At 50.7% G+C, this 12709-nt stretch overlaps 1 protein-coding gene across 2 annotated transcripts; it reads right to left on the reverse strand.

The window, feature by feature from the left end:
- Window positions 1–4473: 4473 nt before the first annotated feature.
- RPN1 (ribophorin I) lies at window positions 4474–12684 on the reverse strand. Of its 2 annotated transcripts, XM_051811635.1 has the most exons (11): window positions 12457–12684; window positions 11572–11636; window positions 9769–10075; window positions 9051–9260; window positions 7900–8092; window positions 7474–7573; window positions 7066–7204; window positions 6781–6900; window positions 6082–6327; window positions 4849–5062; window positions 4474–4743 (listed from the first exon to the last, which is right to left on the reverse strand). In XM_051811635.1, the coding sequence occupies exons 1-10, from the start codon at window positions 12682–12684 to the stop codon at window positions 4880–4882; spliced, it is 1791 nt and encodes a 596-aa protein (XP_051667595.1). In that variant the 3' UTR covers window positions 4474–4743; window positions 4849–4879. The 2 variants fall into 2 exon arrangements, with proteins under 2 accessions (XP_051667595.1, XP_051667594.1); XM_051811634.1 differs by having other exon boundaries at window positions 4474–5062.
- Window positions 12685–12709: the final 25 nt, after the last annotated feature.

Below are 12709 nucleotides of genomic sequence, written 5' to 3' on the forward strand. Positions count from 1 at the left end.
AGGGTGATATGTCCCACTGCAGGGATGGTCTATGGACAGGTGAAGGGGACAGGTGAAGCTTGCCAAAAGCCCCTGTGCTGGTGTGGGGTATGCAGAGGTGAGCATGCAGGTGTGTGCTCCCTGAGGCTGTAACACATCAGGAACCATTGAAGCACAGCTACCTGCATGGCACTCGGCATGTGCTTCATCTCTGCTTCCTGATACAGTGGCAGGGTCGGGTCAGCTGGAAGAGACGTTGCTAAAGCAGTCATGCTTTTGGATGTGCTTCCTTGGTATGTACAGAGATGTGGGACCTCCAGAACCTACCACAGACATGCAGAATTTGGTCTGAGTTAAGCCTAGTGATTTTCTTTTGTTGGATGAAAAAGAAATTAAATAAAAAGGTGGTGGGTCCCTCTGGAGCAGAGGGGAGGTGTCAGCATGGGGAGGGGAGACAGGGTTGATGGCACAGAAGTAGTGCTGGGCTGTCTCCACCCATAGAGGATGGATGAGGGGCTGGCTAGGGCTGGAGGGTGTGGGTGGGAATTACCATGCACCTAATATAAAACCCGATTTTCTTTCCAACCCCTGAGTTCAAGCATCTGCTGGAGGATGTGTTGGACCTTCTGGGCTGACCTTCAGTTCTGTAATTTCCCTTGGAGGACTGTAAGTGAGAAGCTGAAGAGGGAGAAATTGTTCTGTCTTTGCCTGGGACCCACAAGAGACGTTTTCGGTGTGGGTAGCACCCTGGTGAGGAGGGGAGGTGTGGGGAGGCAGAGGGGAGCAGGTGCCACCCTGTGCAAGGCAGGTGGCTGCACTGAGCTGGGTACCCAAAATCATGGCTGCTCGCTTTCGCTGGCAAATCTTACATTTGTGTGGTTTCCTTTTCCGTCTTCTGTGTACACTTTTTTTTCCTTCTCACTTCGTTTTGTTCCTTCTGCCGTGGAGGCAAATTTCAGCCCTTCCAACCTTTTGGTTCCAAACTCTGCACAGGAATAAAACTAATCACAAATTCCCAGCAGGGCTCAGCTTTAATTACCCGTGAGATGTTAATCTGCTGGAGGGTCTCAAGTGCCTCCCAACTCCTTATAGTCTCCCCAGGCTATTTTTTCTGAGCAAGATCACAAGTGAACTTTCTAGCCTGGAAAAACTTCTGTGAAGAGCTCAGCTCCCAGCTCTCTATTGAAGGCCTGGCTATTTTTGCAGACAGCAGGAAGACGGAAGTGGTCCTCTCCATCAGCTTGGGATTCCCTCTGCCTAGAGGTCTCAGGTGAGACTGGCCGTGAGGGCGGCTGAAAGGAAGAGGAGCCCTCATGCCTGGATTCTTGGCAGCAGTGACTACATCCCGCCCAATGCTGCTGTGATGCTTTGGGAACCTGCTGGCTCTGCTTCCTCACACTTGATGAGCTGCCAAGCCTGGAAGAAATAAGGGATATCCTCGTGAAGCAGCAGCTGGAGTTCAGGGAGATCCTGAAGCCAGCCAAAAATGGTGCCAGCAAGGCTAGCCCTGGCCAGGGACCTGCTGGACTGGCTCTGGTGGCAGAAGCCAGCGTGGTGACACTGACTAGAGGATGCAGTGGCTGCAGGAATTAAGCAAGCACAGCCTGAGCCAAGTGTATGAGAGACTCAGCTCGTTGATGGCTGTGCTGATGGGACTCATTCAGGCTGTTGTACAGCTGCTCCTTCCTAGAAAATCTATCCTCAGCAGACACCTTGGGACTCATATCTGCCAAGGGGCAGCTTCTGGGCATATCATGGCGTCTGAGCAGGGACATCATTTGGAAACCTCCTTAGGTGCACTTAGAGTTTGTAAAACCCACCATAAGAAAGATTTTAAAGTCAGATCCCCTCAATCCATCAGAACTGAGGGGAAGGACAGCAGGAGATGGACAGCTGACTGGCCCAATGGCCCTCATTGTATCTCCCCCTCCCCAAAAGGAGGCTGCACCCTTTAAATTTGGCAGAGACAAACAGCCACAGCCCTAATTGATCTATCTGCTGCCACCAGGTGTTGTTGCTCTGTTTCTTCCCCCTGCTCCTGCAGACGCTAAGCTCCTGGTAGGTGTTGTGGTTTTTCCTCCTTCTTTTGTCGTTTATTCTCAGGTGTAAATTTGCAGGAATTCAGAAATTTTTGAAAAGTTCCCTGGTGTATGTGCTGCTGTGGGCTGTTGTCACAGGCTGCCCCTTCACAGGAGTTCTGCAGGGAGGTTGTGTGCTTTGGGGTGTGAGGTGCCTCCTCGCTGCAACTCCCCAATAGCTCCAGGGGTTGCTGGCACAGGGGAGCAGGTAAAGAAGCTGGGCACCACTTTGGGGGATAAAACTCACCCTGAGGAATGTCACAGCACATGTGTCTCCATGATACTTCATAATCCACTTGAAAAGGCTGTAAGAGCCAGAGCCTGCCTCTGCAGGGGTCTCTCGCCCAGCCTAAGGACCTGTACTGAGCCCCAGAGCAGGGACATCCTCGGGCCACCCACCCCAAATTGTCCTTTCCCTGTGCATGAGCTAGCCCTGAAGGAGCAGCACTGGGGGCAGAATAGTCTCAGAGTGTGCAGTGTGGGAGGCTGTGTCCCTTGGGAGGGTGGCAGAAGGGAGCTGTGTGGAGAGGAGTGTCACTCTGAGGCAGCTGTTTTATTCCCAGCTGACGGAATTGGGGCAGCTCTCCTTGGGGACCAGAGGCCTTTTTAGCTGGGGCTGCCTATGTTCATCCTGCCTATTTATAGCTGCTGTCTTTGCAGATTTGCAGATGTGGTTTCCATTAACAAGCAGGATCTGAAGCTGCTCAGCAGCTGAGGGCCAAGATGTGTGGTGATCGATCAGATCCCCCTGGGGTAGGAAGGGAAAGACGTGGACACACCATCAACCCCACAGGGCTTTGTAATGGGCACTACAAGCTCCACTAGTATCCTCAGGGGTCTGAGCTGCCCATGCAGCCAAGACAGAAGTGGGATATGGGGAAGAAAGGGTGGCACTGCCTTTCCTCTGCCAGGGGGAATGGAAAGTTAAGGGTGTCTTTGGGATCACCAGTTTGATCCTTCTTCTCCTCTCCTGGACCTGCCTGTTTTGCCTGGGTACAACAGGCAGCCCCTGTCTGGCTTTGGATGCTCCTGATACCCCTCAAGTTCTGTGTGTGTTCTGGCTCAATGGGTTAGCAATGATTTAGTTGGTTTTTAGCTGTTGGTCATCCACACCCTGGTCAGGCAGGACTCTGGTTTCAGGGCTCCCAGCAGCACCTGCACAGGGAGCAGAGAGACAGGGATTCAGGCTTGCTCATTCTGCTGCAGGGTGAGGTTCCTGGGCATGGGAGGGAGCTGGCACCTGGTGACAATGTGATGGGCACCTGGGCTCCAGCCTGCTGCAAAATACTCCTTACTAACCACTTTGGAAGCTCTATGGCCTGGGGCAGAGGGCTCTCCTACCAGCTGTGTCCTCTGTACAAGGAGGAAAGCATCCCAGGAGAGGATAAGACAACTGTTATCCAACAGGGGCTAGTAAGGGGCAGACACAGTTGGTCTGCGACAGACCTGGGCCATATGGGTCCAGGACAGAGGGACAGGCAGTGCAAATGGCCTGGTAAAAGGCTGGAAAACGTCCAGCTGCTTGTGCACATCCAAGCACAGGGCTTGTAGGCAGCACTGGGCCACAGGGGGCTATGTTTGCCCCAAGCCCAACACAGTGCCAGTGCAGGTACTGTGGCACACCTCCTCTCCCCAGCACTGCCACTATTGGCAGTAGCATCCTCCCGAGCCACTGCTCTGTGGGGCAACCCTGTGCTTGCCCTGTTTGTAGGCAGCCTCCACCCCTTCTGCCGAGTGTGCTTCCCAGAGGAAGCTGCAGGTGCCCAGCAGCTCACCACCCTGCCCTGCACACCCACCTATGGGCAGCTGCCTCTACCCACAGCTCAGGGCAGGCAGAGGGACACACAGTCCCTCCTTCTGTAGGAGGATCTCTATCTATTTTGGTAAACAACTAAGCCAAGCAAAGGCAGTAGGGAAAATCCACACTGCTGTCCCTGCAGCCAGCTCTGGGATGTTTGGCAGTGCACTGAGACGAGAGAGGCACAGGAAAAAAATGTCTTGTAAGAACGACATTAGCAGCGAATTGCATGCACCCCTGAATATATCCAGGTGTTAGCAAGGGCCTACTTGGGCAGCACAAGGGATGCAGAGATTGTTGTCACATGCAGCAGGAAAGCATGTGGCACACTGTGAGAGGCTGGCAGGAGAGGTTCTGTTGTGGTTTTGTCCTTGCAAGGGTGCAGGTGCATGTAAATCCCTAGGAAACAAGGGCTTGGCTTTCTCTCCTGCCTAGGCCAGGGCCTTGTGAGGTGGCAGAGCTCTGACCTCGAGGCACAGAGCTGACAGGAGGCAGGAGTGCTCAGGGCTGAACCCTGCTCTGCAGGGAACTGCACTGCCTGGCCACAGGAAGGACAGGGCCACTCAGCCCCTCTGCCCCCCCAACCCAGCACAACACGTACAAGCGAGGCAGTGGCGGTTTTATTTCAAAGTAGAACAAAGGTATCTTTTATTTTTTCCAGAGATTTGACATTCAGGTTTGCCATGAGCGTGTCTGTGCTCAGACTGGCTGGTTGTGTGCATTTACCCAGAGCACATCTGTACAGGGAAAACCAAAAGCAGGAGACTGTTTCATAACCTGGCTGAGTCTCACCTCTGGTAAAGAAACCCTGTTACCCAGCCAGACAGCATGATGGCGTGGTCCCTTGCACAGCACGTGTTGCTGAGCAAACAGGCTCTATAGAAAAATCTAAGAACAAAACATACTTTCAGACATTCCACATCAACTTTTCCCCTAATTCTGCTGGGAAGGAGTTTTGGCTCAAAGTGTATGCACTCTCCTCTCCCTCCATACCTCTCCCCTCCACATGGTCACTAAAGCAGAGCTACAGCGCGTCGAGGATGTTGTCGATTTTGGTGACCAGGTCCTGGCGCTTGTTGGAATGCATCTTCTCGTTCTCAATGTACGTGTCCTTCTTGAGCTTGCCCGCCACCAGCCGCTCGGCCTCCACCGACGACTTCAGGACGAGCTCCTTCACCTGGCCATCGAGCTTCTGAATCTCACTCACCTGACAGGGTGAGAAACAAGGGCAGTATTAGAGGAGACAAAAAACCATCCCTACAGTGAATCTGGAATAGAAGAGGTGGTAAAACATGGAGCAAAAGATGAAGTCAGTGCTAAGTGGAAACATCTCTGATCCCTGAATATTGCCTCCCGAGCCATCGCCTCTCCCTGGCATCACATTACGAGGAATCATTAATGCGTAGCTAAGCAGCGGAGAAAAAGGTGCTCAGAGGACCCGGGAGCTATATTGGCAGGAGACTGTTAAAAAAGAGTATTTAGTGTCAGATTTTAAAGGCTTCAGACTAAATCGCAACTCTGACAGCTGGAAGATGTCCCTACAGTTAATGTTCGTGGTGTGTGAGTCTGCCATGACAGAGCTACTCTTTGAGTTAATAACAGATTAATTGAGGTGGCTGCTGATTAAATGGACCTCAGAGACTAAGGTGTCTTTCACTTGGGGTTAAGTGGCTGTTCCAGGTAAGTGTTGAAATATAGTGGAGGACAGAAAGGATAGTGGGTGTGTACTGACTGTGCCATGGCTTTTAACATGGTACAGTGAAATACTCCAAGGAGCATCAGGTTACCAAAATTGTGTCAGCACCAAATTCAAACGTGCAAGAAAATAAGAGATGAGGGAGAAGATTTTGGTTTGACTGGTGTCAGTAGTGAAGTCAGAACTGATACTGTGTTGATAGTTTCCATTTTTGCCTGTGTCACTGCCATGAGCTCAGTGAGAAGCATCAGGATTGTTACAAAAGCATTAATGTGTAGTCGTGCAGCTGGTTCATGGCCTACTTAAGAAACAGCACAAGCAGCTGTTTACCAGCAACACTTACAGGCCTGCATAACTGAGATTACTGCAAAAGTAACACTTTTCACACTCCCTGGCAGGGATCAAGCCATTTTCAGATTAAAAAAAAAACCAGGCTGGCTGCAGAAACTAAAACCCAAATTAAAACTCATGTAAAATACTCAACAGAGCCAAGAATAGGAGAGCTGACAAAATAAATTCGAATTTCTTACTTTATCACATAAGTCAGAGCCTTCTGTCTTCAGTTTAGACTGCAGAGAGGCTATTTCATTTGTCAGGGCCTTGTGCTCCATCTCCAAAGACTTTTTGCCACTGTTCAGGGTGGAGATGTCCCTGGATTGCTTGTATTTATTCACTGCTTCATCAAAGTGACGGTACAGCCCAAGCCTCTTGTTCACCAGAGTAAGCACCTGCTCTGTGATGCAGGCAACCTTCATCCGAGCTTCAGCAGCTGGATCCTGCAAGAGGACAGGAGGGAAGATCAAAGCAGTCATATCTCTGACCTGCATCAAGCCGTGCCTACAATCTGCCACAGGACTATTACAGAAACTGTTCCCTTTGCAATTAAGTCAATTGACAGTAATTAAGTGAATGGTACGAATTCAGCACTCAGCCCAGCCCAACAAATAGCTTAACAAATAATGAAAACGCTGCAGAAGGGGAACTGCAGACATCCCGCTTCTCAGGGAGATTCCTTTTCATCCAGAAGGCAAAACAGTGATCAGCCTTAGGACATCAGTTCAAACCCTGCTGGAGTACTAATGTTCAGGTTCCATAAAAACAGGGCTCCATTTAAGCATCTAATAAAACATCTGACTGGTGGGAACATTCAGTGAGAATTAATGGTATGAAAGACCTCCACCCACCGAGGAAGCTACTAATGCTCCCACAGGGCTCTTCATCATACAGACCTTAGTGATGGAGAAATCCAGTCTCACGTAGACAATCACAGTGAAGAACAAGATGTAAAAGGCTCCAACCACCAAGAGAGGCTCCTGCAGCATCAGGATTTTGTTGAAGGTGTAGTGGACCTACAAGAGAAGTTCCAAGCACTGAGCAGTGACTGATGTTATTACAGGACGTAACTCCTCTCCTCAGGGAGCAGCAGAGCCAGACGTCCAGTCCAGCAAGTGTTTATTTCAGGAATTTAAATGTTTTGTCCATGCCGCTGAATTTTTAGAAGGAACAACACTCACCACAATGTCCTGGATGTGCTGCTCCACCAGGTTGCTCTTGTGTGCCACAATAACAGGACGTCCAAAAGTGTCCAGGTATGTGTAGTGCAGCTCGTCCGAAGCACGATTGATTTCGTAGGGGCTGTCCACATGGATATTCCTGTGGACAAAACCAGACAGTCCCATATAACTCTACACTGTTTGAGATGATGCAACCTAGGAATTGTCTGGCCAGCTGTGGCCTCTAGCACAAGTTCAAGGAGGCAGTTTCAGCAATGCTCTAAAAGGAAGCAAAGCTGTGTTCCAAGGTCTCCTCCACATGCACAGTCATGGTTTTGATTCACTGTCCTCAGGCCATTAGAGTGGGCTGGAAAATTGCCACCAACACAGCACCATCTCCAGTAACAACCCAGGAGTAACGACACTTACTTGGCACCTTCTGGCAGGACGATCTTGACAGTCAGAGAGTCTGTAACTTGCTCATCAAACACATGGTCAACAAACCTCATCTTCAGGGCATACTGATCACCTAAGAGTGCAGACCAGAGGGTAGTTACAGATCCTCCGAGACCAAGGGACAGCCCTGAAGCTCAGCTCCCAACAGAGGTGGGAGCAGAATTCGGATGGATGAATTGTGCAGCAGGGGGCACTAGCTCACCCAGGTATACTTTAACCAGATGTCTGCAAAAACCTGAAGGAAGCACAAAAAAGCTGGATTTGCATATTCTAGAAATAATAGCTAGCAACTGCTGTTGCTAAGGTGCAGCATACCGCAGCTTTCAATTCTTTATTGTACAGAAACCACCTTTAAACGCAGAGCAGAAAGTTTCCTATTCCCTGCCCCTTGCCACTCACCAAGATTGTAGAGGTATTCGTAGCTTGGCAGGTTATAGCCAATGATGTAATGGGTTTTCCAGCCCCCAAAAAGCGGGAATCGGGGACGGATCTCCATCTCCACAGAGTCATCCAGGACAAGGAGGTGGCTGGTGGAGATGTTCCCAATTTCATCTCTGTAGTAGACATCCTGAGCAGCAGCTGGGAGAATGGTCTGTACAGAGAGAAGCAGCAGTCAGTGCATCGGACAGGAGTTATTTCCAGTGAAATTGGCAAACCCAGTATTGGCTGTTAAGCCTTGAGAAACTGTGCTCCCTCGTGAGACATGACAAAATGGCCATTCAGTTGCACTGTGTGGTAAAACTGTGCTATTATAAGCAATCACAGAAGTGGCTCCCAGCACTAAAATCACTTGGCCTCCCAAATGAATGTGCTCTCTCCAGCCCAGTTTCAAACATCTCAGACAGCAAGGGATCTCATCATGCCCACCAGGACAGCAATTCCCTTTTCACTCCAGCCTGCTGCCCTAGCTCACTGGACTTGCTGGCTTTACACTCAGCAAAATGAGATTTCTGTTTGGCTGCACCACCTTAGAGAATTACAACAATCAATCCTGGAGGGTTCAAGCAGAGAGAAAGGTTTTGGCTCAGATGAAAACACAATACTTTCCACATCTGGCTAGCAGAGCCACAGCTTTAACTCTTGTTGAGAGCTTTGTGAGCAAGGAATGAATGGCTTAGTTTCCAATTAATACTGTTCAACGTGATGAGGATATGGCAGAGAAGGCAACGCTGAAAATAAGAGGGTGGGGATAGAATGAATGGCCCTTGCACAGCAGGAAACCAAAAGCAGAGCTGTCAGTACAAGGATAAGGAGTTTAGAGGGTCCCTGAGATTGGAGGGGTGGAAGTGTGGAGAAACACTACATGCCCTGGTATGTGCAGTCTGTGTGGCCAACAGATGCAATAAAACATATAACCTCCTAAAGCTGCCTCCAAAAGCTATTCCTATCTAGCATGAGCCTTCTCTGAATATAGATCAGAGCTTTAATATTCCCTTATGACTGGGGTATGGCTACCAAAGAAAAGGCAAAGGATAACTATTTTTTTTTTCCTCTGGGGATGTAAAAAGGGGGAAGCCACAGTTAAAAAAATACAGGTTGAAAATGTCAACCTTAAAAGACTTGACAGAAGAGATCCCACTGTCTGGCTGTCTCTGGTAGTCATATCTGGAGAAAGGCCCTTTCAGCACTGCTCCTGTGTGTTTTAAATCAACCGTCTCTTCAACAGCAATGTTGCCCCAGTGGGACACCTCGATGACTCGTGTCATGCTGGTGATGGTCAGGAAGGGACTGTTATTTTCGTAGTGCACCTTCAGAGTGTCCTAACAAGGGAAAAAACAAGATAAACTATTAGACCTGAAGGAAGAAGCAAGGTCCCCTCACAATTATCCACTCCATGTGCCACAGAGAACCCTCTATGGCAGATGCTGCAGAGATGACTCTGACTGCACAGGAAGGTCTGAGACACCCAGCCCAGTTCACACTGGGTACTTGGGGGTACTCACAGGTTACAACCTGCACATTTGGCTGTGTTATAAAGGTGAGGGGGGCCAGAGATGCAGTGTTCCCCATTGCTGACACACCCCTGCCAGAGCCACTTAGTACCAGCTTGGTTTGTTCTGTGGACACCAGGCAGCAGTCAGCAATCCCATCTGTATAGAAGCACCTTGCTGGAGCATGTGTTCCTGGCCTACATGTGGTCTAACTCAGGCTTCACCTGCAATTCTTACACAAAGGCCTCTGCTTCCCTCTCTCCAGCCTCTCAGACACGTCTCCCATGTCTGGAAGATGCTCCATGCAGAGCCACAACCCCTTTGCACAGACATTTACCTGGCTGTATGGAGGAATGTCCTTGAAGGGGCCATACTCAATCATGTCCTCAGTGCGGGAAGGGTTTCCCAGCTTGGTGTAACTCTCCACGTTCCTAGAGGCCAGTTTGACCCGAGTCGTTTGGGTTTTGGTGAAGTAGGGTGAGTAGAAATAGTGATTTCCTTCAAAGACCACAAACTGCTTCTCACTTTGGGTGATGTGGGTGGGGTAGGGCTGCAGGACGTGTGTGAAAACCATTTCAACAGAGACACGGATCTTGGCGCCCGGTGCCAAAGGAGATGGCAGCTTCACAGAAAAGAATTTTCCACTGGAAGGGAGAAGAACAGGTAAGTCATGTGATATCTCCCCTGAGAGAGCATTCAGATCAATGCCCTGTGGAAGGGAGCCCATGTATCACGTGTATCATGTGTGATTTGGGCCAGTATTTTACTTGCTCCTCCAAGATGTACAGATGTCTTGTCCCAGCACATGTGATTACTCTGGACTGGGGAGGCAGCATTGTGTCCAGGCATAGAGACAGTCTTTGCTCCACAAAAGCACCTGGCTCCCATTTTGGAAGCGGAATGAATGGTGACACATTCCCTCCCTGATCCTGCATTTATAAAGCATGCTTCATTTATAAAGCATGCTTTTATTTTTTTGTTCTTCTCCAGATGACAGGAATTATCTGAATCAAAGGAAGCATGTGTATGTGTCCAGAAGACAATTCACAAACATCTTCAGCACCTGTTCCCACAAAGTCTGTTCATTCTCAGTTTTTTGCCCACAGCATCTAAAATTAAGGAATGGCCAGAAAATTAGCAAGGTTTTGGACTGAGGTTCTACAGAATGGACTTAGACTTCACCAAATCCATAAGGATCAGACTTCGTGTCAATCCTGGCAGCCCAAGAGTGGGATCACATGAGGCATCCAGGCACATCAGAAACTATGGTCCACCTTGGCAACTTAACTCCACAGCTACTGCCCTCTTGAAACCCAGCTGCACTGTGCTTTTGAGCCACTTTACAGGCAGTCTTTACCTCTCAGCTCTCACAGCTCGGAAACCACCTCGCTGCCCAGTCTTGCAGCATCTGCACAATATTCCAAGCTTGGCAGTGCAGATCCTCACACCAACAGTAGCATCCTCTCTCCCTGCAGCGGGCAACGGGCTGTGCTGGGCCACAGGACCCAGCACACTGCGATGCTCCCCACAGGGCAGACTGAGCGGTGCTCTGGGCACACAGCCACAGAGCACTTAAACTCCCTGTAATCACCACTGCCAACCCTCTGAGAGCTCAAAAGGGACCAAAGGGTAGGAGCATGACCACAGCTATAATGTTTCTCTCACCTGGTGTCCCTTAATAAAGGGCCAGGGCATTACTCAAGGCACTGAGTACAAGAGATTAAGCACAGCTGAGCCCTCACAAAGGCAGCTGAGTTGCATTTGAGAGAGATTCACTTCCTCATAAGGTGCTCCCCTGACTAGCAGCCGTGTATGACTGTGCTGGGCTCAGTGCAGAGATCTAAAATCTCTAAAACCTCATGTGTTATCTCCCAAGGAAAGAGCACCAGCAGGAGCAGAGTGACTTCTACTGGGGCCTCCTGAGCTGCAGGAATTGGGTTTGGCTGCTTGTGTGAACCATGCTCCCCGCCTCTGTAACACCCCAGGATGCAGCCTGAGCACAGAATGGACCTTTTCAGGAAGAAAAGACTCTAGGATCTCTAGGTATGTGGAACAGGGGTGGTATTTCTGCTTCACCACGGGGACAATTATGAAACCCTCATGCACAATCTAAGTACTGACCTTTAAAGGTGATACTCACCTTTTGCCCTTAACTTTTGTCTCTCTCACTTCCAAGGTGTTCTCCTCCTCTTCCTCACCCTTTACCTGCTCCAAAACAGATTGATCAGTGTGCTGCTGTTTAAAAGACTTAATATGTCTAGGGCAAAATCCGTACAGTCCCTCTGTGGAGTTTTTAGGGGTGATGCCCTCCAGAAAGTATAAGCTGAATATATAACTAATTTATTAAGAAAATTTAACAAAAAGCCCTTTCACAACGGTTTCATGAATACAAACTGCAGTGTGGTCAGTGAGCAAAAACACATACTAGAGGTTTCTGGTAATTCTTGTTCCTCTCAGCCTGGTTTCCAAGCCTGCACAGTCACCGTAACTTGGGCAAATGAGAATACTGGTCAAATGCTGTTGTGATTTCTCTTGTGTCTGGGGAACGAGCAGGGCACGGGAACGCGGCTTGACCAGTAGAGTTATACTACAGACCTCTGTATAGAGATATAGTGTATATACTGCAGATCACTGTATAAACCTCTATATGGTATACAGAGATATACACACTGACAGTACTTGTGGGATTAGGAGAGCCCTGCTGCTCGTGGGTAAGCACTGGGCCCCCCTGGAGATGCCGGCCCTGCTCGTGCCGTGCTGGCGCGACCCTCGCACGGCCGTGACGGCTCTGATCGCCCTCCCCATCGCCCCCCAGGCCGTGCCGCCTCCGCGGCCCCCCCGCCACAGACAACCTCGCCTTGCCCCCGCGGTGTGCGGGATCCGGGAGCGGCGCTGTGGGATCCGGGAGCGGCGCTGCGGGGCCCGGCAGTGCCGACGTGTCCCTGCGGGCGCGGGGCCGGGCAGCGCCCGCGGCCCCACCGCGGCCCCCCGGGAGCGGCGCTCGGCCCCCGCTCGCCGCGCTCACCTGCACGCCCAGGTGGGCCAGGCGGGGCTCCAGCCCGGGCTCCAGCGCCAGCAGGAAGGAGGAGGCGGCCGCGCCGCCCGCCGCGTTGGCGAGGCTGAGCTCGGCCGAGACCTTGGCCAGGTGCGTGCTGAGGTCCAGCGAGCGCCGCGCCTCCTCCAGCAGCAGCTCGGCGCCGGTCCCGGCGGCCGCCAGGCAGAGGAGCAGGAGGCGGCACAGCAGCCCCGCCATGGCCGGCACACCGCGGGGAGGGCAC

Source organism: Manacus candei, unplaced genomic scaffold, assembly GCF_025592945.1.
Source record: "Manacus candei isolate 608988 ecotype Guabito, Panama unplaced genomic scaffold, ASM2559294v1 h1tg000082l, whole genome shotgun sequence".
In the NCBI taxonomy this organism is placed as follows: domain Eukaryota; kingdom Metazoa; phylum Chordata; class Aves; order Passeriformes; family Pipridae; genus Manacus; species Manacus candei.

Bases quoted from the DNA above. Each gene is read 5' to 3' on its own strand.
- RPN1 (XM_051811635.1), bottom strand. From the start codon at position 12,684: ATGGCGGGGCTGCTGTGCCGCCTCCTGCTCCTCTGCCTGGCGGCCGCC. The intron at 11,637-12,456 runs GTGAGCGCGGCG...GTTTTGGAGCAG, and splicing joins TGGCCCACCTGGGCGTGCAG to GTAAAGGGTGAGGAAGAGGA. The intron at 6,328-6,780 runs GTCTGTATGATG...GTCCTCTTGCAG, and splicing joins TGGATTTCTCCATCACTAAG to GATCCAGCTGCTGAAGCTCG.